The sequence below is a fragment of the Neovison vison genome, chromosome 3 (assembly GCF_020171115.1).
Source record: "Neovison vison isolate M4711 chromosome 3, ASM_NN_V1, whole genome shotgun sequence".
Classification (NCBI taxonomy): domain Eukaryota; kingdom Metazoa; phylum Chordata; class Mammalia; order Carnivora; family Mustelidae; genus Neogale; species Neogale vison.
In genome coordinates this window covers 214,940,220-214,965,229 of record NC_058093.1, presented here as the reverse complement: position 1 = coordinate 214,965,229, position 25,010 = coordinate 214,940,220, and the positions used below count along the sequence as shown (strand labels likewise).

General features: G+C 52.6%; 3 protein-coding genes across 3 annotated transcripts in view; 2 read left to right on the top strand and 1 right to left on the bottom strand.

The window, feature by feature from the left end:
* The window catches only part of LOC122903624 (sodium/glucose cotransporter 1-like), a 72,869-nt gene extending 66,917 nt beyond the window's left edge, over nucleotides 1-5,952 (top strand). Inside the window, 2 exon segments of the mRNA XM_044244411.1 lie at nucleotides 115-283; nucleotides 5,848-5,952. Coding sequence (XP_044100346.1) covers nucleotides 115-283; nucleotides 5,848-5,952 — 274 coding nt within the window.
* Nucleotides 5,953-13,237: 7,285 nt separating this feature from the next.
* The window catches only part of RSPH14 (radial spoke head 14 homolog), a 77,644-nt gene continuing 65,871 nt past the window's right edge, over nucleotides 13,238-25,010 (bottom strand). The window contains exons 5-7 of the mRNA XM_044243836.1: nucleotides 17,177-17,402; nucleotides 15,292-15,428; nucleotides 13,238-13,508 (exon numbers count right to left, since the gene is read on the bottom strand). Of these exons, the coding sequence (XP_044099771.1) occupies nucleotides 13,270-13,508; nucleotides 15,292-15,428; nucleotides 17,177-17,402 (602 nt within the window). The 3' untranslated portion in view covers nucleotides 13,238-13,269. The remainder of the gene's footprint in view (nucleotides 13,509-15,291; nucleotides 15,429-17,176; nucleotides 17,403-25,010) is intronic.
* Nucleotides 23,831-25,010, top strand: part of GNAZ (G protein subunit alpha z) — a 52,227-nt gene continuing 51,047 nt past the window's right edge. Inside the window, exon 1 of the mRNA XM_044243834.1 lies at nucleotides 23,831-23,886. The gene's annotated coding sequence lies outside the window, so the exon portion shown is untranslated. The remainder of the gene's footprint in view (nucleotides 23,887-25,010) is intronic.

Sequence of the window (25,010 nt, the reverse complement as noted above, 5' to 3'; positions counted from 1 at the left end):
ATCTGAATTTAACCTAAGTATAATTGAGCTAATAGCATGGCTTATACATATTTTATTGGCGGGGGAGGGAGGGAAGCTTATCAAATTGCTATTGACTATTGATTTAGTTTAGAGGTTTTTTGTTATAATATTATTTACTATCACCATCATCTGGGTCTCTGTTATACAACAGAATACAGTGAGCAACTTGTTTGAATACACACATGCCGTTATGAGTTACCTGACCCCACCCATTGCTGCCATCTTCCTGCTTGCTGTATTTTGCAAGAGGGTCACTGAACAAGTAGGTGTTGGCAAGGCCACTGCATGACACAGTGTGAGGGCTTCCCTTCATATCATAGTTGTTGTTGCAAGAGCTGCCCTAGAAGGGTCTTTTATGCTTCAAGAGTTCACACCGTTGTATCATTTGCTTTTCAAGAAATGATTTCCTCCTGGACAGATTTGGTCTGAATTCCTTCATGAGTGCAGGGAAAAGGTAAACTCTGATTTGTTTTCCTCCCTTTTGCAGTATAATCCACTCAACTATGCCATAGATGATGCAGTGTGCATCCTCCTCCCTCACACACATCTGGGTGTAAGAAATATTATTCTGCTGCCTCTGTACATGGATGTGTCATACTCAGAAATTTCATACTCACAGGGAGATGTACAGTCATGAACTCCTTTTGCCTTTCCTGCAGTGAAGACCATCTCTTCTAAGCATACTTGAAACTAAAGATCCCAGGGTGCCTGAGTAGCTCTGTAGATTAAACATCTGCCTTCAGCTTGGTTCATGATCTCAATTTCCTGGGATGGAGCCATGCGTTGGGCTCCCTGCTCAGCAGGAAGTCTGTTTGAGATCCTCTCTCTCCCTCTGCCCCTCCCTCACTCATGCTTTCTCTCCATGTGTCTCATAAATGAATGAATATAAATTTAAAAAAAAATAAAAGATCCCAATGATTCAATCATTTTATCCATAAGACATTTTTTTTTAGGGACGCCTGGGTGGCTCAGTTGGTTGGACGACTGCCTTCGGCTCAGGGCGTGATCCTGGAGTCCCGGGATCGAGTCCCACATCGGGCTCCCAGCTCCATGGGGAGTCTGCTTCGCTCTCTGACCTTCTCCTCGCTCATGCTCTCTCTCACTGTCTCTCTCTCTCAAATAAATAAATAAATAAATAATCTTAAAAAAAAAAAGACATTTTTTTTTAGAGAGAGGGAAGGGTTTGGGGAGGGGGCACAGAGAGAGGGAGAGAGAGAATCTTAAACAGGCTCCATATCAGCACAGCACCCTACACGGGGCTCAATCTCACAACCCTAAGATCGACCTGAGCTGAAATCAAGAGGTGGACACTTAAACTGAGCCACCCAGGCATCCCATCCATAAGCCTTTGAAAGCATAATTTGTCAGAATATTTTCATTAGTTTTTTTAATCATAACCTGTTTCCCCTAAAAGCACTGAGTAACTGGACCTTGTACAAGTTCCTGAGCACAGTGTATGAGGTGCTACATGATTTGGCCCCTAACTCTTGGCTTTTGCCCTCTCCATGCACAGCCCTCAGGCCCCAGCCATTCTTAACCATCTGTAGTGCTGATTACCTAACTGCCCTGTGCCTTCTCTGGCCTCCCTTCACATGCATAGACTGTTCACTTTGCCAAGAATATCTTTTTCCTTTTCCACCAGGCTGGTGCTCCCTATAGATCCATCTCAGATATCCAGTCCTCCAGACCAACCTGCTAGTGCTCCCTGCTCTGCTCAGTTCAAGACTCAATTTAGCATCAAGAATGTGGGGGGAAGGTGGCTGGGCTCTGTAGATGCCCAAGCTGCTTCTCTCTGATCTGCTGGGAGGGGCAGGGGCAAGAGAGGCAGGTTGTCATGAGAATCTGCCTTCCATCAATGACAACAACATAGAGTTATTGGAGCCTACTGCCAAGGAGAACTGGGGATCTGGTCAGCGATTCCCTGCTACTCCTGCTACTACATTGTTGGTACCATCTTTGACCTAAAGAGTTTCTCCAGGCCCTTCTCCCCACTCTGCTTCAGATGGTGTGCTCATCTGGCTTTTGCTGCCCACCTGTTTCTAGATCTTCCCTTTCTGCACATCTCCGTCAATAAATGGTTCCTGTGGATTCCCCTCCTGGCTTTTGGTTTTAGGTTTTTCTCCAAGATGCTTGCCCATATACCCTATACTATCTATACTTGCCCATATACCATATACTGTCTCCTCTGACATCTATCCCCATCTAAGTCAGGCTCCAGATACAGCTCCAGAGCCAAGGTGAAGTCCTTACTCTTAAAGAGTAGACAGTCTGATTGGAGGAGACAGATGATATCCAATAAGCAGAAAAAGATTTCTGATAGTGATGCAGTGTTGTTTAAAAGTTTAAAAAGGGTAGTGGAGGGTGACAAGGCAGGCTCTGGTGGCAGGAGCTATACAAAAACCTTAGCCAAGGTGGTAGGAGAAGACTTCTAAGAAAATGACCTTGAATCGGAACCGTGAAGGATGAGCCAGAAATACCAAGATCTAGGCAGAGACCCAGAGAGAAGGGCAAGCACAAAGTCCTGTGCCAAGAGCAAGATGGGCAGATTCAACATGCAGGAGGAAGGTTGCACACAGTGGCTAAAGTGGAATGGCCAAGGGTATAGTGGCAGAGCCAGGTGAGGTCAACTGAGGGGCAGGATTGAGATTGGACTCTGACGGTGGGCCATGAGAAGCTTTGGGAGAGTTTAAGCAAAGCACTTACTAATACATACTTTGTAGAGGTCCATCTGGCTTCTGTGGGGACAGTGGGCAAGCAAGAGGCCAGATAGGAAGGCCAACTATGTAGAAGTAGATAGCAGTTCAGGATTAGGGTGGTAGCCATAGGGTAGAGGGATGCTGACACATTTTAAGAGGCAGAGCCAACAGGATTTGCTAAAGAGTTGGTGGCAGTGCCAAATGGAAAGAAAGAGGGCAGGGATGACTCCTGGGGTTTCAACCTGAGCAACCAGGGAGATAGAGGTGTCACCCACAGCCATGGGGGAAGACTGGGGTCCTTTTGGATACTTAATGTTTGAGATACCTATTCATTATCTTACATAGAAGTGTTCCCAAAGTTTTTTAAGTTTTCTGATTGACCTTAGAGAGACTGCAGGTATGTATGGAGACTGCAGGAAGTATGGCCTCCTCACTGGTGCTTACATTCTGCTTCCTTCCACAAGGTATTTAAAGCCTTTGCTGTGATGAGTTTAACTTCAGAACACAACTAGTGGGCAAGTGAGGCTGAAGGTTATGTCTCACCACCCATCTCCCTCCAGGTGACTCCCTTGGGGCTCCTCCTTTGACCTGACGCCTTCAGGGGGTTGACCAGAGGATTTCTGATTGGCTTTTCTCCAATGTTCTCTGAGTTTGCCTACGGACCCTGGATCCCCCTACAGAACCCCCTGATCATCTGCGGTGTGCACTACCTCTACTTTGCTGTAATTCTCTTCGTAATTAGTCATTTCACATTCTGGGGGATCTCCTTATTCACAGACCTGATTCTGGATAAACATGTAAGTGCTGTCCTAAGGATGTTCTGGGGTCAACCTTCAGTCCCAGTGTCCCGAGGAGCAGTAATTTGGCTCCACTAGTTTTGGAGAGAGTGATTGAATTCCTGCATTCTTTTTGAAAGGGGAGGGCTGGGGCCTGGGAGTGGAGGATGGGTCAGAAATAGGCCCTGCCTCAAAAACAAAACTAAACTGAAAAGCTTTTCAACAATCCACCATTTAGGTATTCACTCAGAATGAGAACTACCCTGAACGCGCCCGATCTCTCGTCTGATCTCGGAAGCTAAGCAGGGTCGGGCCTGGTTAGTACTTGGATGGGAGAAGTTTGGCTTTTAAAATGCAAATTTTCCTTAGAAGTGTTAAGTATGATTTAATGTAATCAGGGCAGGCCCCCTGCCACCTACCCTCAGGGAATTAAGCCAGCAGGAGGGGGAGGGAACAGGAATACGGGCAGCGCCTGTGGCTGGCTCAGGGCTAGGTGACTCTCAGCCTCCTTCTGTGTGGCCATTCCAAGCTCCTAGGAGGCAGGGATCAGTCACCCCAGTTGGAAGTCTGGACTCAGAGAAATTAAGTTTCTTGTCCAAGGTATGAAAACTGGGTAAGTGGCAAGGCTGGGCCCCAATCTGGCTCCACTACATCACCTCCATAAGCATGACCAGCCGGCTTCTCACTACAGGGACTTGGCCAAGCCAGAAAGCCCCATAGCATCCAAAGTTTAGGGGATAGCTCAGTAGGGAGATGGGTCTGTGAGATCTACATGCCTGTCTTGCAGCTTTTCTTGGGATCTGGGTAAAAGCCATAAACTTGGAAGACTACCTCCTGGTACCCCCCCACCCTACCCCCAACCTTGAGCTTGCTCTCTGGCAACACTTCTTGCTCTGTAGTATCTGTTTGATTCATTCCTCTCCTGTGCACAGAGCCCAGTTGGGAAAGGGATGGACCACATGGGGAAGACAGCCAGGATTGTCTGGGATGTGCACGCCCACTGCCTCAGTGACAGCAGGGAGACTTCCCTGGTCCCAGCACCTTGAAAAACTGGCAGTGGGTGGTGAACTCGATTTCCTGTTGCTTGGGGTCTTAATTGTTTAGATGGTCTGCATTCTTTTCTCCTGTTCTCTTCCTCTCAACTTTTTAGCTGTGCCCACTTCTCAAGCAACCAAGTACTTGTTGAGTGTTTCCTATCTGCCTCCCAGTATACCAGGTGCTCTGGAGTACAGAAAGCAGCTGCCAGAGGGGAGGGAGAGATGAACAGGAAAATTGGATCAGTGTCAGCGGGCCAGGCCCTCTCCTCACCGCCTACCAGAGGGGGCAGGACAACAGGGATTGCACACGAAGCCAAGCTCTTCCAGCACACCCAGCAACCTCTTCCACAGGGACTGATAGTACTGTTGGGAAGGCGAATGCATACATATGGCATCATCAGGAAGCAATTAAAGGCTAAACCCCGTCTCTGTCATTAGCACGACAGAATTTTAGTTCTGACGTTTTAGTCTGAGAGGTGGGGCTCCAAACAAGTCTTAAAATGGGCTGGATGGGGAGGGGCCTGTCCAGCCCATTCATGTCCCTGCCATATATTAGGTTTGGTGGTGCTGGGATTCAAAAACAACGAGCCTAATATAATGGATCAAAATCTATTCTAGGATAGGTTTGGTGGAAATGTTCACTTGTTGACACTTCAGAAACAAGCAACAACAATTGGCTGGATTTGTTACTTCCCCAAGTTTCCATGTGAGTTTTCAGAAAAGGAAAAAAATCACAGAGCAGAAGGGAGGGGAGCGGCCTACTGCATATGCAAATGCCTTGTTGAGTTTGAGCAACTCAGCTCAGGGCAGGCCAGGTAAACCAGGTAAAGCCTCTTCTTGACTGGGTTAGTGCTCAACTCTGACAGCTAGGAAGAGATTCTGGAAGGAAAGCAGCTCTCTGGTCTGCCCTGTCCACTCATCTGGTCGGAGGGCCTCTTCCTCCACCCAAAGAAGCAGACCAGGGGGGATGGGCAGCTGCTCCCACCCTGAAGGGCAAGGTTCCTGGACTCTCTGAGCCCTGAGCACATTGCCTACCACTGCTTACTGTACCGCTGAAGGACACAGGCCCAGGCGGGTTGTGTCACTCTGTGCCAAATCCACACAAGCACATGGTATCAGAGCCAGAACTGAAATCCAACTGAAATTCCTAAGTGCCACGTTTTTCCTCAGTCCATGTTCCTTCAGTCTCTTGTTGAAGTTGAACCACCAGGTCTCCTCTCAGTCTTTGGAGACCCTAGTGCCCAGCTGCTGGCCATGGCTGGGTCCTGTCTGTGTGACAGGGCCCTGGGTAGTGACATGGCCCTGCTCTCCCCCCAGCTCCACCAGCTCTTTTGGAGCTTACGAGACATCCAAGAAGCAAGTGTAGATCTGGACGAAGAGATACAAGTGAAGAAACCTGCACCCCAAGCGCCCCAAGCATAGCCAGGTGAGAAGGAAGAGCCAAACCCTGCAGGGGGTCCTGTTCAAAGTGTTCTAGGTAGGTGTGGCCCAAGCTGCCATTCTGGCACCTCTGACTCCCCTTCCAGAAATGTTCTTCCAGGCAGAGGCCCCCTCTGGGGTGTCTGTTGAGGCTGAGATATCTCTAGACATCTGTGTGGAGCCTTCTGGGCTGGGGAGAAGCAGCAGATGCAGTGAGCCACCCGTAGAGGGGCAGGTAGGGGGAGGAGACAAGGGGTCTGACATGGGGCTTGGGCACAAGCAGAAAGCAAAAGGCACTCCAGGAGATGAGGAGGAGCCAGCAGAGGGAAGACAAACACTGATGGGCAAAGAAAGATGAGGCCTTAGGACTGGCCACTGAATTAGCCACACAGAGATGGTGATGTACCTCAATAAGAGCAGTCTGAGGGAGAAGAAGGAGGGGTGCTCTAGGGAAGAAGTCTGAAGACAGTTAGAATTCAGTCCCAGCAAGCAGAGAGAGAATGTTGCAGGGAGGAGCTCCAAAAGGCCCAGAGGAAGGTTTTCAGCAGATGGGGTCAGAAAGGAAGTGTTGGGGCCACCGGGTAGGGTGACCTGAGCTTCTTGCAGCCCTGACGCAAACAGGGATAAAGGCCTAATGAGATTAGTCCTGAGTCTCAGGCGGAGAGTGCCTGGGGAGGCTGAGAGTTTAGAGGAGGAGGCAACAATCTGGGGCCCCCTTCACCCCTGCTAGGGAATTTTAGAGCCCAAAGAGGCCTTGGGCTCCCTCCTGCTCTCTGTAGAGGAGGCCTTGGACAGGTGCAGAGCAAGGGAGTAAACTCTCCTGAGCATGGCTGATCCACACAGCTGGTGGATGCAGGGCTCCCTGGGAATTTCTCTTCTCTGAGTGGGAGAAACGAGCCTACTGGGGGCCCACAGTGTGCCAGGTACTTGTCCTTGGTACCCCTCCCAGTTCCTCTTCTCCCTCCACAGTCATGGGGGAATGATGATGATGATGATAATGACAGTGGCTAATATTTACTGCCCACTTGCAATGTGCCAGGCAGTGTCAAAATTATACCTCTGTGTGATAGGTACAATTAGTATCCCCATTTAGAGATGGAGAAACTGAGGCACTGAACAGTTAACTAACTTGCCCCAGGCTCCACAGATAACAAGGCAGTGGTGGAGCTGGGACTTGAACACAGCCAAGTCTGACTCTAAAATGTGTGCTCTTGGTCAATGGCCCTACCACTCCCCATCATATAGCATGGGGGCTGTCATCAAATGATAAGTTGCCTTTTAGATACAGCAGCCTCTTTGGGGTTGGCACCTACATGATGATATGACATGGGTGTCCATGTTATATGGACTTCTCAGCACTGGCAGCAGAGATTATATCCCTGACTTTGGGGTACCCTGGCTGCAGCCACCCTCCCCTTGTAACAGAGGGTCCTCTATCCCCAGCTGATGGGTTCCATCATTGCTGGTGCCGCCTCAGCCTTGGGACACAGCTGGCATGGAGGATGCCCAACAGAATGAGACAGAGAACACAGCTGGATGCCTGCTCTCAGACAGAAATGTGCTCATCTTGTCATCAAGGAGGAAACTGTTTCCAGGCGGCAGAGGCACCTACTGTGGTATGTGGGAGCTAGCCGTGGTGCTGACCTGCGCCTGAGCAGGCCCAAGGTGCAGACCGCCAGATCTGAACGAACAGAATTGAGCAAGCCCCAGAAGGTGTTTTCACTAATCTAAATAGAAACTTTCCTATAATTCCTAGACTTCCCTCCTTTGCCTCCTGGAAAACACTTCCCATTCAAGTGCCCAGAGTGCCTTATTTTGGGCCAGACTTGCAAGACTGATACCTGCCTGAAGACATTACCTGAGTGCTTACCAAGGAGATCAGCGTCTGATTCCAGAAATCAGGGGATTTCTTCCATCCTCTGGAGAGTAGTGACTGGGGAGGCAGATTCAGAGGAGCAGTCACTTGCTCTAGACCTATTCAGCTGTGTTCGGGCATGTGCCTAAGACAGAGAAGGGTGGTCACTCCAGGATCTGGACCCAGTGGAAGGTTCTACCAGTGGAAGGCGAGCATGACCCCAGGTAGTTCCCACCCCCACACATACCTTAGCCCCTTATCCCACCTCTCCCATGTCTCTGAGGATGGTGGTAGGTATTCTGTGGCGGGGGCTCAGGAGAGATCTTCATTTTGGAGTCTTTCGGACTTTCTGTGGGACTGACCACTGAGATGTGACACCATAGAAAGTCCTTCTTGTGTCCTGATGTTTGCCTGTTCCCTCTGTTCCAGACATATTCAAGGAGGACCAAGGCTGCGTCTGAAAGGCCTGGGATGTGTTTTGTGGCTGGAGCCATAGCCAGGCCCCAAACTGGCCCCAAAAGAGGTAGCCAAATAGAGTATGGGGTGTGCTGCCATGTCTGAAAGGATAGAGCACATGTTGGAAGGGACAAAGTGCCATGATATGTCTGAAAGGACAGAGCATGGTGCCACATTGGAAGAGACAGAGTGCTGTGACACATCTAAAGGGACAGAACACAATGACATGTGGGCAGGGATAAAGTACGCTGACATGTCAGAGATACCCTTCTGGAGAGAAATTGCCAATGCCTGCGGGTTCCTCTCGATATCAGCTGAAGTCCTACTGCACATCTAAGGCAGCTGGGGCCCAGGGGCATCTGGGAAGAGCAGGCAAACCACAGCCTCTTCCAGACTACCTCATCATCCAGTAGAGAAAGTCTTTCCTACCAGGAGACCAGTGGCTATGGTACCAAGGATTACACTAATGTAAACACTCCCTCAGTGTCACAAGTCAAGTGCCACCAGCTGCAGGGCATGTGTGCTGAGGGGACAGGGTGAAGTCCATTTGTGACTCCAGAGACTATGCAAATGAGAACATCTGCTCCTTTACGAAATGAGTCATTTTCTCCAAATGGCTCTACTGCATAAACACTGACTTTCACTTTAAATTTAATTTTGGCTTTTTATTTCTAGATATATTTGGGATTTTTGCTTGTGTTTACTTCACTGGAACTATTTCCTTCCTATACCCAGCCTCCATTTGCTTTGTGCTCTCCTCCTTTTTAAAGGTATACCCTGCTGGCAAAGATCCCATGGAGTACAAGCCCCACCCCCACATGGGGTTCCCACCACAAGTGTTTTGCCCACTGCCAATGACCTCCCACGCCAGCTGGAGCCAAGGCTGCCCATGGGTGGGACTTTAGCTCCTGCCTGGACCACTGATGGAGCTGAGGCAGTTTCTGCTCAGTGGAGCAGGCCTCCAACAATTCAGCACTGTCTGGCTACAGTCACACTGCACCCTTGAAAGGCAGGTGGAGGGGAAACCTTCCTCCTTCCAGAGCTCTTTCCAGTCCCTCCCAGTCTGCCTGCAATTGGCATGTTATTGAGCACTGGGGCCAGGAGCTAGACTCCCTTAGCTGTCAAGTACAGGCCACTCCCAGGCTGTGTTTCTGCAAGGATTCCCTAAGCTGCTCCTTCCTCTTCCTTCTTCTCAGAAATAAACTATCTGTGTCATTAGAAAAAGTTCTAGGTGCCTTGAAGTGATTTGGCAGAGGCCCATCCAGCATCACAAAAATCACATTCTGAAGGCACATTCACATGTAGTCTCTCCTCCCTAGTTTATCCCTTCAGCTGAGATTTTTGAGTGCCTACTATGTGCCAGCCACTGCAATAAAATAGCTGCTAACAGAGCATAGGCACCAAAGTGAAACACTAGCTGTGACGGCCAGCTTTTAGTGCAGCCTGTGGTTTTGCTGCCAGGGGTAAGGGCATTATCACTTTCAAGACACAGAATCACCCTTTGTGGAAGTACTAGAAATTAACCACATTTTACAGGGAAGGAAACAGACTCGGCAAGGAAATTAAGTACACTGGGAATGGGCATAGGGCCTGGAACAGCCCTGCCTGACATCAAGGCCACACACACTGGCCCACCACATGTCGTGTATACTGCAGGGAGGCCTACCTAGTCTGAGTCAGAGAAGGCCTCTTATGATCAAAGATGGAGCTCAATTAGCTGGACAACAGAAGGGACAACATGCAGAAAGACATGAGGTAAGAGTACAAAGCATGTTTGAGGATGCCAAGACATGACTTATGTGTAGAAGAACCATGGGAGATGGGAAGGGCAAGGTGGACAGGAACCTGACTTGCCTTATATAATTTGGGATCCTAAGTCCCTGGGAGCTTCAGTGGGGAAGTGACAGGATCAGATTTGCTCTGCTACTGCTGAAATGATGAAAAGGAGGCAGGAACACCCACCAGGAGACTGTTTAGAACAATCCAGGCAAGTTAGTGGCAGAGAGAAAATGGCATCAAGAGAAGCCAGCAATTAGAAGTAATAGAACTTGACTGATTAAGGGAGAGGCCAGCAATTAGAATTAATAGAACTTGATTTGTGGAGGGAGAGGTCAGAATGACTCTCTGAGTTAAGCACGTGGGCAAAGGGCACACCAATTCTAAAGACAGGCCACACTGGAAAAGGAACAGATGTGGGAGAAAAGTTGAGCACCACTTGGAACATGTTGAGTTTGAGATGCAAGAAGATACTTACTGTCATCTTGACAATTTTACATCTTCTGATCCATGAACATGTTATGTCTTTTCATTTATTTAGATCTTTCTTTCAACAATGTTTTGTTTTCAGTGTCCAAATTTTGCACTTCTCTTGTTAAATTTATTCCTAGGTATTTTATTCTTTTCAATGCTATTGTAAATGGAGTTGTTTTGTCAACTTTGCTAAGGTTGTTTACTAGTTCTAACAGCTTTTAAGTGTATACCTTGGAATTTTCCATATATAAGTTCCCATCATCTGCAAAAAGAGATAGTTTACTTTTTTCCTTCCAATCTGGATGCCTTTGACTTCATTTTCTTGCCTAATTGCTTTGGCTAGAACCCTCAGTACAATGTTGAATTGAAGTAGTGAGAGAAGACATTTTTGTCTTGTTTCTGAACTTCAAGAGACTGCACCCAGTCTCTCACCATTGAGAATGATTGTAGCTAAGACTTTTTGCAAAAGTTACCCTGTATTGGATTTTTTGGATTTTCTTTTTTTTTTTTAAGAAATGAATATCAGATTTCATCAAATGCTTTTTCTGCATCTATTAAGATGATCATGTGATTTCTATCCTTTATTGTATGTGTATATATATTACATTGATTCAGTTTCAAATGTTAAACCAACCTTGCATTCCTGGGATAAATTCCATTTGTCATGGAATATAATGCTCATTTTTTTTTAAGATTTTATTTATTTGACAGAGAGAGACAGCAGGAGAGGGAATACAAGCAGGGGGAGAGGGAGAAGGAAAAGCGGGCTTCCCACTGAGCAAGGATCCCGATGCAGGGCTTGATCCCAGGACCCTGATACCACAACCTGAGCCAAAAGCAGATGCTTAATGACTGAGCCACCTAGGGGTCCCAGTATAACGCTTTTTAAATATGGCTGGATTTGGTTTGATGATATTTGATTGAGACTTTATGTCTATATTCATAAAGGATATTGGTCTGTAGTTCTCTTATGATGTCTTTGTCTGGCTTGGCTATCAACTAATTTTGGTAAAATTCACCCCAGAATAAGTTGAAAAGTGTCCCATCCCCTTCTGTTTTTTAGAAGAGTTTGTGAAGGATTCTTATTAATCATTGCCTAGAGAAATTTAAGGGTAGACATTAAGTTGGATAGAAGGATCGAGAACTCAGGAGAGAGGCTGAGACTACAGACCCAGATTTGGGGGAGACAAAGCAGTGGGCAGGCCTAGTTAAGAAGGGAACCTGGTAGAGGGGGCCCACAGCCAGGCAGGTGAGATTGTATGGGAGAACAGGAGGAGAGAGGGCCTAGACAGAGCTGTGAGAAACACGAACACTACTGGTCATGTGGAGAGAGAGGGTTTTACAAAGGAGACAAAAGAGAGTACAGCAAGAGCCTTGGAAGGAGGCCCAAAACAGCTACTACAGAAAGGGAACATCCATACCTGGGCCACAGCATGGGTCAAGCACAAAGAGTACAGGATCTTGGTAGCAAGATGGTCAGTAACCTTGGCCAGTGGCCTTGGCCAAAGCCCTTCGGTGAAGCAGTAGAGGTGGAACCAGCATGCTATGTGTTGAAGTGAGATGGGGCCCCAAGGAAGTAAAGGTCTTCAAACACCTGTTTTACTGAAGGAGAAAAGGTTTCCTCTTTGGGAGCCTATTTTGAGAATATTCCCTTGAAATACCAGCTGGGCTCAGCAGCCAGTCCCCTTGGGCTAATCCTCTAATTCCAGCAACACAAACTTCTCTGTTTCTTCTAGGAAAGTGAAGGCCCCAGTCAATAAAAGAACTATAAGAAGGTGCTCGTTTGAGGGTTCTGGTTCTCCTGATGTTTATTCAGGAAGGACTGGGAATCCCATAAGCCTGGGATGCTCTGTCCCATAGGAAATATGGCTGCCAGTTCGTGCTATAATGAGAAAAACCTTGTTTGAGGCGGGGAGCCTCAAAAAGCTCCCTTGAAGCTGAGCTCCCCTCCTGCAGTTTCTCCAAGAGGAGTCAGAACTGGTTTAAGAACCATCATCCTGCCAGACCAGGCAGGGAAATCTGAGGGTGGTTAAATGTTACCCGGGCCTCCTACCCTCTGCAGCCTGGCTTCTCCTCCAGTGCCTTCAAGCTCTCCAGCCTCCTTTGCTAGTTTCATCTGGGGAACAAGAGAGGCAGGTGGAGGCTCAGGTGGAAGGCTGGCAAGAGGGCTGCCCTGGGGCTAGGGAGTGGTTGGCTTTGGCCAGCTGGGAGCTTGTCCTTATGACATCTTTGTGCTGTCAGGAAGATCCCTGTCCTGGGCATGCATGCCTAGGGGGCCTCATACAACTCACACTCCTCCTGAAAGAGCCCACATGAGCTGGCACTTCAACCTTCCCTCCTGAGAGAGGGGGGCAGAACTGGCTAAGCAGTTCAGTGCCCAACCACACCCAAGGGCCTGATCGCTCAAGTATCTAAAGCTTGGGTGGGCCAGATCCAGCTGTGTTCATTCCCCCAATATAACTCCTAGCTCCTTCTTGTACCTGGAAGGCCCAGCCCTACTCTCTACATTCTGAGGGGACTCTTAGATGCAACAGAGAGCTGGTATGCCATCCTTCCATCCCTGGGCCTTGGACTTAGCCCATGCCTTCTCGCCTGGCCACCATGACCCAGTCCTTCAGGGCTGGGTATTTCCACTTTGTAGGAGAGAGGGAAGATGTAGCCACACTCTAGGACCATAAAATGCCATTCAGACCCAATATAAAGAGATTCAGCCCATTTATTCAGGCAAGCAGCTTATCAGGTCTGGCCCAGCAAGTGGCTCAGGGTTTCCACTCAATGACTTTGATGGCGATCTGGGCTGCCCGCCGCACTGCCTCACTGGGGTCCTCCTCGAGGGTGCGGAAGACGGGCACATGAGACTGCAGGAACTTGCGGCCCTCAGGAGCTTCAGCCAGCATGGTGAGGGCCTTGGTGGCATTCAAACGTGCCTTGCTCAAGGGTGAGGACAGCAGGTTCAGGAGCGGGTGGATGGCTTCTGTGTCCAGGGCGGCATACTTTCCTGTGGGCCACCAACACCAGGCATTCCTCAGGGAACCATCCTGTTCCACCTCCACCCACCCCAGCCCGACTCTGGCCTCTGGCCTGTGCAGCCTTGGGGGAGGTACCTTCCCTCACTCCAGTGCAGGCCGTGGCACCTTCCTCTGCCTCCAGTCTTGGCCTCCTCATTCCTGCCCCTCAACTGGCTTCTCCCCACCCACCCTGATGCCTGTCCTGCAATCCAGTTCTCTAAGGCAACACAAAAATTAAAATCCAATTGTTTGTTTATGTGGCAAGTATTTCCTGAGCACTACTCTGCTCCAGGCACAAAAACTCACAGAGTTCTTTCCCTCCTGGTACTTACAGTCTAGTGGAGGATGCAGACATTAATCTGTAAAGGAGACACCCCTCCTGAACCTTCGACATCTTTCTGCTGTCTTGGCCTGCTAAAAGTCCAGGTAGTTGCCCCCTACTCCCTGGCTTCCTGCCGTGCTCAGTGTACTATTCTCTGTGTGCTAGAACCTGCACAGCCACCCTCGGCCCTGCTGACTTCCACTGTCCCTTAAGTCAATACCCACGCCCCTCCCAGAGGAGGTTTGGCCCCTGTCCTGTGCCTGCTGTATGCTATGCTTCTCCTCTAGGTCATCAACCCTCTGCCACTCCCCCCAAACTGTTTGCAGGAGGCTGAGATACAGGGTCTAGGTCCCTACCACCCAGCACAGGGCCTGGCACATGGCAGGGGCTAGGGGCCCTTGGCTGGAGTGCCAGATCAGTGAAAAGTGGCTTCACATCCCCAATTTCCAGGTGTTGCCTGGGCCCACAGGGAGCTCTGGTCCACCAAGAGCTCCCGCAGGAAGCCCAAGCAAGACACTGCACTGAAGACTCCCCACCAGAGGGATATACACACAAGGGGAGCCCCTGCCTTGGTAGTCAGTGTCTTCATTGCACAGTTGAAAGGGGGCTGTGGCTGTGGGGAAGTCCCCAACCTCTCCTCCTCTGGTACGTTTCAAATTCCACCATTAGCATCAAGTGGGGAATGGCTGAGAGCCCCAGTTCTGGGGTAGCTTTGTGGCATGCTGATTGAGAATCAGAGACCCAGTCAGTCCTCCATGGAACACCAAGAAAGCACAGGGCACAGGGCTGGTGTGGGCAAATGTATGCATGGGGAAAGACCGAGAGCTTTCAGCAGTCACATGGGATGACCCACCCTGGCCTCCAAGTGGGGAAACCAACTCCAGGTGCTCCTGTGGCCAGGACTGGATGACTTAGCATGGAAGCCTGACTGGTTGGGGGCAGGGGGAGTCCCCAGGTGGGAGAGGTAATTTCATACTCTTATTTGCTCCCCACCCCTACCCATTGAAAAAAAAAGTAATTTTGATCAAAAAACAACATGGAAGCAAGGGTTCCAGTGTTCATTTAGGCCTTAGGATAACCAAATCAAGGATGGCAAACTACATAATTCATCCCAGAATTGAGACATACAAGGGGCCTGGGTTGGAGGCAGGAATTCCAGGCCCAGGGAATAGCCTGGTAGGAGGGGACAGAGGTCCTAATGGGAGTGACCAGGGAGGGCCACAGGTAGGTGACCCACTGAGGCCAGGAAGAAGAGGGACGGTGGAACCTTGGCCCAAAAGTGAAAGACTTCAACAACAGACCAGGGGAAGTATTTTGGTAGGGCAGGGAGAGGGCATTACCGGGATGCTGAGCACAAAATGAGAGTTCTGGAAAACTCGCAGGGGCAGCCAGCATGCGGGAGGCTGCAGTGACCCCCACCCCTGCACAGCGGATGCAGCTGGCCACCTCACCTTGGGTGGTGACCATGGCATACATGAGGGCCCCAGCGGCATTGGCCTGCACCTCCTCCACATTGTCCTTCAGCAGGTGCACCAGAATGGGGATGACGTCATGCTGCCACACCTGGTTCTTGCCGTCCAGAGGAATGCTGGGCCAGAGAGGGGACAGCTGTGTGATTTCACTTGACAAAGAGGAGGGGGCTGGAGAGCCTAGGACCACCCCAGGGGACAGCAGGAGAACTTGTGTTGGGACCACCACTGGGGGTCTGGGCCTGGCCAGGGGGTACCAGGGCACAAGTGCGGGTGTGAGGTTTGGGTCTTCCCCCCATGCTGGGACAACCTGGGAGCACAGCCCGCAGCCACTGAAGGCCAAGCTGCAGAGGAACCAGGGGGTGACGGAGACTGGCCCTAAGGTATCCCATGAAGAAGAAACCAGACGTGTTTCTCCCAGCCCTAAGATGGGGAGCAGCAGGACCCAGGGACACTCATTTTGACTCCATGCAGGAGCCAGAGCTGCCAGAGATGGGCTAAGGCACGGAAGTGGCGAGCTGCCAGGGAGACACCCGTGCAGAGCCACCCTCAGGGGAGAGGACGCTGTAAGTCACTTCTAATCCTGGCACTGTATGAAGCTGTGAAAATGAATGTGCTGGGCTCCCCACGGGCTCCCTTTGGGAACTTGATCAAAGATGTAGAGTCTTGGGCCCCGCCAGCAGGGATTCCGTGTGTTCATTCATTCCCACGGCCAGGGCTGACGAGCACCTTGGCGGGACCTGGTCCAGGATGCGGAGACAAGAGCACAACTGACCGTGGGGCTAGATGATTCTTTGTGGTGGTGGCAATCCCATGTGTTGTGGGATGCTGACCAGCATCCCCGGCTTCCCCCAACTCGATGCCAGGAGCGCCCTTCTCCCTCAAGTTAGAACAACCAGAAATGTCTCCAGACAGTGCTGTCTCCCAGGGGACCAAAGCTCCTCTGTTTCGAAGCCCTGCTCTCCACCAGCAATCAGAGCAAAGCCCTGTCTTCAGGAGCTCCCCTGAGGGGTGACATATGAAAAGTAGGGCATGGTGAAAGACACAGGCAGGCCTGGTGGAGGTCACCACTTTCTAGAGCAGGTAGGGTCCTCCGAGGCTTCACTGCAAGACCTCTGAGCAAAGTCCAGATGGTGATCGATCTGGGATGGGGCTCCGGAATCTCCATGTTCACAAGCTCCCCAGGGTCTGGATCGGGGGCCAGACCTGCCAAAATGCTGGCCCAGGTCTCTAGAAAGAATGCCAGCTGGAGGGACAGTCAGGGCTAGGGGAGGCACAAGGTGCCAGGATGTAGGCAGTGGCCATATCTAAGATATAGACTTGGGGGGATGAGGGACCTCTGCCTTCAGAAAACTTCTCTGTTTAGGATCACATATGTCCTCCCTGCCCCCCATCCCTCCCTGCTCTGAGGCGTTGTGCTCCCTCAGGTTCCAGGCCAGGATTTAGACTCTGATCCCGTGTGACCCTGGGTCACCAACGACTGGACACATGTGCCCTCCGTGTCCTTACCTATAAAAGGTAATCACCCCCCTTGCAAGAGAACCGCTTGTAGATAATGACTGGTGTCTATAGACAACTTAGTAACTTCGAGCATCACACTTCTGTGCTTGCCTTCCTCACAAGGAGGGGGGACAAACCATCTTGCTTTGCCCAGGACTGGGGCCTTCTTCTGGCGATATGGAACCGTGAGTGGTAAGCTCACAGGCCAATAGGACAGTGCCCCTACGCCAGGGGACAGGGAGCTCTGGGGCAGGCTGGCTTCCTGGGGGGCCGGGAGGCAGCACAGGTGCCTTCTCTGAGCCTAAACAAAAGGCTCCAGGCTGGCCGCCCCTGCCCGCCCACTCCATCCGCGAGGACCCAGGCTCACCTGACTGCAATGAGCGTACGGGCAGCTTTGCTGCGAATGTCGTTGTTGGCACTGAGGAGCTTCTGCTTCAGGAAGGGCACCACACCGCTACTCAGTGCCTCGGTGGCATCCACCATCAGGCAGGCAGCCAGTGTGTCCAGGAGAAGCCCTTGGATCTCTTCCTCCTCCCTCTGCAGCTTCCACACCAGGGAGGGGATCAGGCCACTGTTGACAATGCCCTGGGCTCCTACAGGATGGGAAAGGGTACTGAGGCTGGGCCAGTCACCCCGACCCATTCTGGGCAGCAAGAGGGGGGAGGCGAGGCCTGCAGAGCTGGTAGGGGAGAGGAGATTCACAAATGCCCCTGGCTGCCAGACCCCTGAGCAGCTAGCAGGAGTTAGCTTGTCATCTGGGGATGACAAGCCAGGGTGGAAACCACACAGCCCTGGAGGATCCCCAAAAGTGCCATCCTTTGGTCACCTGTAACTGGGGGGAGCGGGGGGGGGGAGGGCATCAGCCTTCAACAGGTGCTCAGGAGCCTGAGAAGCAGCAGCCATCCCTGCAGGGCCCAGGCATAGGAGGAACGACCTTGCACAAGAAGGAAGGTGGGGGGAACAGCAAACCTCCTCCTTCCTACCTACATCTCTAAGCCACTAGAAACCCCAGATCAATCTGGCCAGCCCTTGGGGAAAGGAAAAAGCTTGGAATCAAATCTGAGGCACAAATGAACAGGCCACCATCTTATATACAAAAAGAGCTGTGCCTCTAACCAGAGGTAGCAGGAAATCCATAGACTCTGGCCAAGGGGGTCTAAAAAACCCGCAGGAGGGGCACCTGGGTGGCTCAGTGGGTTAAAGTCTCTGCCTTCGACTCAAGTCATGATCCCAGGGTCCTGGGATGGAGCCCCGCATCGGGCTCTCTGCTTAGCAGGGAGTCTGCTTCCCCCCTCTCTCTCTCTGCCTGCCTCTCTGCCTACTTGTGACCTCTCTCTTTCTCTGTCAAATAAATAAAAAATATCTAAAAGAAAAAAAAACGCAGGAAGGGGGGCTCTACATAGCAGCGTGGCTGGGACACCGGGACTAGGAGAAGGTGGGGAGGCGAGGCTCCTCAAGAATGGGTTCCACTTCCCTCCATTCAGTTCCTTCTCCCTCCTGAGGGATGTCCAGAGGGGAACCCAGAACCAGGTCCAGGCAGCACTCCTGAGGGGCTCAGCTCCCCTGTGTTCAGAACTGCTCCCTGGGGAGTGAGCAGGGCGATGCTGGGGAGGGCATACTCCCCCTTCCCAGCGCTGCTCCCCCCACCCCGCCCTCTTCCTGGACTCCCCAGTGGCCCACACCACCCACTGAGAGGCCGTGTATATATAGCCCCCATGGAGGTGGCCATCAGCAACACCTCTCTCTTCCGCCTCCCCAGCTAAACCCTCTAATTTACTCTAGAGAGACAAATCAACAGGTTAATTAGCCTAAAGGTCTCTAAGTGCCAATTAGCACCAGGGATTTCCTCTTTGAAGACATCACTCCACCTTCCTCCCTCACTTCCTGAGGACATCAAATGGCAGGTGCCCCAGGGTGAGGGAGGTGGAGGGGCATAGATGCATGTCCAGTGGCTCCCTCTGCCCCTGACCAGCTTCTCATTGGGGTGTCCCAGTACAGCAACCAGCTCTGCCACATTTGTTCTCAGGGCATTCGCAACACAGGAAGAGCAGTTACCCGTTGCTTTAAGAGCACTGCACTTTTTAAAATTCAATACACGCAGATTTCAAAAAATGCCTGGCTTGGACTCCTTAATGTATCCTGCTGTGTGATCTTAGACAAGTTACCTAACCTCCTGGAGCCTGTTTTCCTCGATATGCAAACCAGCCTAGCCGGCAAGGAATTGGGCAATGCCAAGGGGTAATGATTGGTGGGAGCATGCTCCCTGGAAGGGACTATCACATAAGCCCAGAACATCTGGACCTAGCATCATAAGGAATTCCACCACCACTGAGACCCAGTTACAAGCAAAGGCATGTGGGGTGGGGGTGAGGGTCGAGGAGTGGGTTGCAAAGACAAAAGCTGAACCGCCCTTGCCCTGCGGGAACACAGCCCCTCTCTCCCCTTCAGCCTCACCCTCCCCATCAGGCCCCAGCCAGACCACACACCTGGCCTTCTGCTCTAACTCCACTGCCCACTGGGGCACCTGCCCCACAGGCTCCCTACCTGCCCCAGCCATTGGATCCGACTCTACCACAACTTGACCCAGACAGCCCCTCCCCAACTCACTGCAGGCAGATGACAGTTGGACTTGCCAAGGATTTTGCTGCCTGGAAGGATTTTGCATAGAGGGAGAAATTTCCTAGCTGGGGGACACCTGAGCAAAGGCCTGGGGATGAGGAATTTGGGCATCATCAAACTGGAGCTTGATTGTGGCTTCACTTGCACCTGGATCTGGGCTTTCCAGAGACTCCCTCCTCCCATAGGTGTTGCTGGGCACAGGCTCGGAGGAGGAGCGTGAGGAAGAGTTGAAGTCAAACTGCTGGAGGCCATCACCTCCACTGCTCCCTCCCTAGGTAAGGAAACCAAGGCCCAGAGAAGCAATTCGAGTGGATGAGGTCACACAGCAGACTGGGGTAAAGCTAGGGCCCTGGGCTACTTTGGGGTTTTTTTCCGCAGGCATTTTTCTTGGGCTTCCACTCCTAGAAATGCTGAGCACCAGGACCCGAGTTCATTCTGAGACAGAGGGAGAAGATTAAAAATAAAACGCGTGCCGGGTGTGCCTCTCTACTCGTTCACTTTGCTTTTCAGCTAAAAGGAGAGTTGCAGGCCTGGCTATTTATAACTAACCCAGATCTGCAATGGTTTGTTCAAATTGGGGTTGGGGGGCTGCACAGACCCCAAGGAAACAAAGTGCAGAAACCCACTCAGTCCTGCCACAGCCTGAGAATTGGTCAGCGGGGCTTAGGAGAGCAGATCAAGCTGGGAGACGAGCCAGAGAGGATGGTGCTATGGGCATCGAGAGATGAGCAAGAAGCCACCACCCCCATCCTTGGGTAGTGGGGAGACAGATGGCAGTCTGCCAGGACCCATCATGACAACACAGGTTCGTACTCAAGTAGATGAGGAATTCCAAGGTCCTAGGGATTCTGAACATGCAGGAAGAGAGGCCCAGGCAGGCTGGACCCCATGGGGCAGCAGGGCAAAGGTATGAGGTATATGTACTTGGGGAAGGCCCTGGGTCTGGCATGGCTGGTGTGTCAGGATGGATTCATTGGCTGATGGCCAAGAAAGCTCCACCAATCCCTCTGGAATTGAAGGGACATGATGCCCAGGGCACAAAATGCCCTGTGGTTGAGGTTTGGTCATTTCCTGGAGGATAGCCTGATAGCACCTAGAGAGGCCGCTCCTCGGCCATCTGTCCCTGCTGGATTGGTGAAGTATGAGGCTCAATGAACAGGGCCTTCCTCTTTCCATCAAAAGGGTCCCAACTGTTGTCTCCTGGTCCTGTTTTCCTGGCTAATAAGGACTGAGGACAGAGTGCCAGCCCCTGCCCCAGAGCATCCAGACCTCACTGCAACCCACCCACCCAGGGTTAGAATCATGTGGCCCCCATTCCCTGAATTGGTGGCATGCCAACCCACCCCGTTCCTGTGCCTATCTCTGCTCCTGGGGACACATCCCTGTCCTTAGCTTATGTGGCCTCTCATAGCACATGATGTGGCTGACCCCACTCACCTCTCAAGACACTCTCTTCCCAAGGTACCAGGACCCTCTACTCGCTGGTTCCCAGCCACCTCTCCCACTGGTCCACCATCTGCTTAGCAAGCACCATCCTTCCTCCAGCATCTCCTATCATGTGGGCCTCCTGTATGGCCCCTGCCCTCCCCACTCTGCCCCCCACTCCATCCCTCTATCTTGGCTGCAGCCAGACACCTGCTGTCACTCAGTGATCCTACAACTCTACGCTGAACTCGGCTTCATGGAGAATCTCTGCTTTCTTATTTTCTGAGGGCTGACTAGTTGACATTTTGTTATTTGATTCTGTATATTAGGACAATGTACATTAATGGGACCACATATACAGCAAACAAATATGAAGCAAAACTTGTCATCCTCCTTCCCAAATTTAAAAAAACTAATCCTAAAACTCTCCAGTGGTTCTTAGGCTAACATCCCCAATCTCACAGAAGGGCCACTAGCCTAGTGTGACTGTCCCCACTCCAGCCCTGTATTCTGGCACCCACACCTGCTTGCTGGCTCCAGCCCATGCCAGCTGATCTTCCACGGGTTCCTGCAGGCATCATGGCTCCATCACACCCAGTGCATTTCCCACCTTGAAACATGCTTCTCCGCTGCCCCAGGTCATAGGCCACCTCCATCCTGGTGTCTCGCAGTGCCCAGTTCTCCCCCTGCCACATGTCTCCAGGGCCCTGGTGGGTCTCCTCCATGAGGCTGCACACAACTATAATGGTGGATTATTGCCCCACAGACAGGAAGGTCTACCAGGCAGGGGTCTAAATCCCAGAACCGTGCCTGCGCAGAGGTCAAAGTAAATGATTGTTGTATGAAGAATTGTGATCTTTGGTGTCCACCAGACTCAGGTGAGGGAGGCAGCAGCCAGCCCTTTTAGGCTATTTCATGGGCTAGCTGCTGATCTCACCCTGGACTGCAGTAGAGGGTCACCCTACACTGACCTCTAGGCTTGCCCCTGCAAACAGCTCCATTCGGACCTTGATCCTACAACAGAAACTGCCCTTGCCCCTCTCTAATGCTGTGCCCACATGTATTTCCCCTCAGAATCACTCTCCAAGGACCCTTTACTAGAGTCCCCCTTAACAGGGAAGGAAACTGAGGCTCATCCAGGTGAAATAACCCCACCCCAAGGGTGTACAGGCAACAGAGCCCAGTCCATGCTTCCCTCCTACCCCCTCTCACCTCTGATCCACACCAGGGCAGGGCCTGTGCCTGCCATCTAACTGGTATCACAGCCATTGGCCTCTGAGTGGTCCTGTGAGCAGAGGCCCAGTCTGACCCAACCAGGAGGGTTGAAGGCACACACCCAGAGAAGCCCCCCTCCATTTTTGGCCACCTCCCTTTGGTTCTCACTGGCCCCCTCCAGCAAGCACTGTGCCAGGTCTAGGTTCGCCTCACGATGCCCATCACTAGCATCTGTCCTGTCCCTGACAGTTTAGGTAACTTATTCACAGGTGGGTATGTCAGTCACGGGGTAAGGGTGGGGGGCAAGTAGTGCAACAGTCTCCATCTCAACATCTCCATCTCAACAGTCTCTCATCTCATCCTCAGCAGAGGAAACATTCCCAGAGCAGTAATGGAATAATCTTGCAATGCCACAGTGCCCAGCCTGCCGAACCAGACCCCTAGCCCTGCCTTCTGACCACAAACCTGGACTAGGATGACCACCCAATCTGCCCCTGTCAATGGTCAATTCCAGTGCTTCTGCCCAGTGTGGGGTGATCCTTATAATGTGCCCATGAGGATGTAAAGTGATAAGGAAGGTGTTAACTGGGGGAATCTGACATTTTTACCAGGGATGCTCTAGAATACAGAAAGATTCAAGTTATAATGATGGAAAAGACAGAGGCATTAATATCTTGGCTCTCTGGCCAAAGTCTTTTAAGCACAGGAGTGAAGGGCCCTCCTGGCTCTGAGGCCCACAAATGGGCTCCCGCTGAAATTGAAAACAAAACTTGGCAGACTGGCTCAGGTGCATTTTGCTGGCCATGGGATGACTTCTACCTTCTACCAGCTTCTCCAAGGCGGCAATGGAGGATCCTGGTCTTAACGGAGCCGGCTGCCTCCCACCTCTCTGATCTGGGGGACATATCCTGGGCCCTTCTCCCTCTCCTCCTTTTCAAGGCAACCTTCCGTAGCCCAGGATTGCCAGGGACCCTGAAGAGCCCCTACACGCTGGGGGAATGTGCAGCAAAGATGACTAATGTCCCTCCCATCGCTGCACCAGCCTCACCGGTGTATACCTTAAAGGTTTGCATAGCCTTTTACGCGTTCTAGTGGACTGTCGAGACAATTCAAAGAAGCCGGTGCCACTAGCCCCACTTTGCAAAACAGGCTGAGAGGTCAGTTTGTTGCCCAAGGTCGCGGAGCTCATAAAGTGCTGAACTGCGTTCGAATTCAAACCCAGGGAGACGAGCGGGGGGAGGAGGGTGCCTGGGCCATCCGACACTCTTAGGCTCAGTCTCCCGCTCTGCGAGAAGCGGTCCCGCTGGGTCAGCTCCGCGGCTTCAGCGCAGCAGACTCCCAAAGACGCCGGTGCGGACAGCGCGTGCCGGACTGCGGCGAGCCGGAGCCACGGCCCCGCCCCTACCCGTTGCCATTGGACCTCACATGCATCCGTCAGCCACTCCTGTCCAATGAGAAGAGAGCCGGCGCTAGTGGCGGGGCGGTGGCGCCCAGCGCGTGGTCACCGACGGGCGCGCGGCACCCCCGCCCGCGGTTGGCCTGGCAACGCGCTGCACTCGCGGCTCCGCCCCCTGCCGGCGGCAGCGCGGCGCGGGGCGGGTGGACCCGCGGGCGGGCGGCGGGCGGCGGGCGGCGCGGGAGAGCGGGCGGAGGGAGCCAAGCCGGCCGGAGGGTGTGCGCCGCCCGTGGTCCGGTCACGTCCCCGCGCGGGTGCCGCCGCCCGCGTAGTGCGGAACGAGGGCGCCGCGGCCCGCGCTCGCCGCCCCGCCCCGCCCCACCCGGAGCAGCTCGGCCGATGCACCGTGCGGCGGCCAGGAGGTAAGTGAGCGGACCCGCGGCCGCGGCGCGCGGCAGAACCTTGGGGTGCTGGGGGAGCGGCTGGGGCGTCCACCCCACCCCCACCCGGGGCCCCGCCCGGGCCTTTGTGCTAGGGATCCGCCCGGGCTGGGGGCGCCGGGGAGCAGCGAAAGGGATGCCTGACCAGGGTGTGGGCGACCGGGACGGAGATGTCCGCGAGGTGGGCAGGGGGCGACCGCAGGCCCGGCAGGTGCTGGGAAGGGGCGCCACTCGGCCGAGGAGCCGGAGGGAGGGGGCGGCTGCGGGCCCGGGAGGTGGGCAGGGGCTGCCAGGGATGCCGCGTCGGGCCCCCCCCCCAGAACAGCCGCCGGGAGACGGGGCCAGACGACCTGCAGGAGAGGCGCTGAGGCGGGGTCTCTCTCCCAGGGGAGCGGGGAGGAGGCGACCCTGGGCGGCTGGAGCGCCGACGCGTGGCCTTGGCTGAAACGGAGGAGAGGGCCCCGGAGGCCTGGGCCCGGGGCCGAGTGGCTCGCAGTTTTCCGTCATCGGTCTTGTAGAGAACAGGTTCCTTGGAGGCATTTAGAGCAAGATATGAGTATCAACCTGCTGCGATTATGATATGTTCCTGGCTCAATATTTTTTTCCCTTAAAAGGCGGTGGGGGTGTTAGGGGGTGTTGGGGGGAGAGATGTAAGGGCCTCTGAGCTGGGGCTCCATATCCTGCGGGAGATCCAAGGGGGCTCTGTCTGCAGGGCGGTGCTGAGCCTGCCTGGGTGATGATGGCAGGAATCCGCCTAGGCCAAGAATTGGGGTTCTCTGTCACAAGAGAGAAGAGGATGGGAAGGCAGTGCTGCGACCAGGGTTCCCTGGAGTCCCTGTCTCAGGATGCAAGGACCCGCCTGGTAGGCGAGGTCTGCCTGTTTTGGTGAGGCAGCCCAGCCCCTGATGAGCTCCCTTCTGCCCAAGTGATTTCCCTGCCCTGGGGACTCACTCCTGCTGCCTTGGGTTCTGTCTGGAGGAGGCTTCTTGGCCAAATTCAATTAAACAAATATTTACTGAGCATTTGCTCCCCCAGAGCCTGGCGCTGAGGTGGGAGTGGACTGGGCCTGCCCTCCCGGGACTGACTCACCACCCCACAGGGGAGAA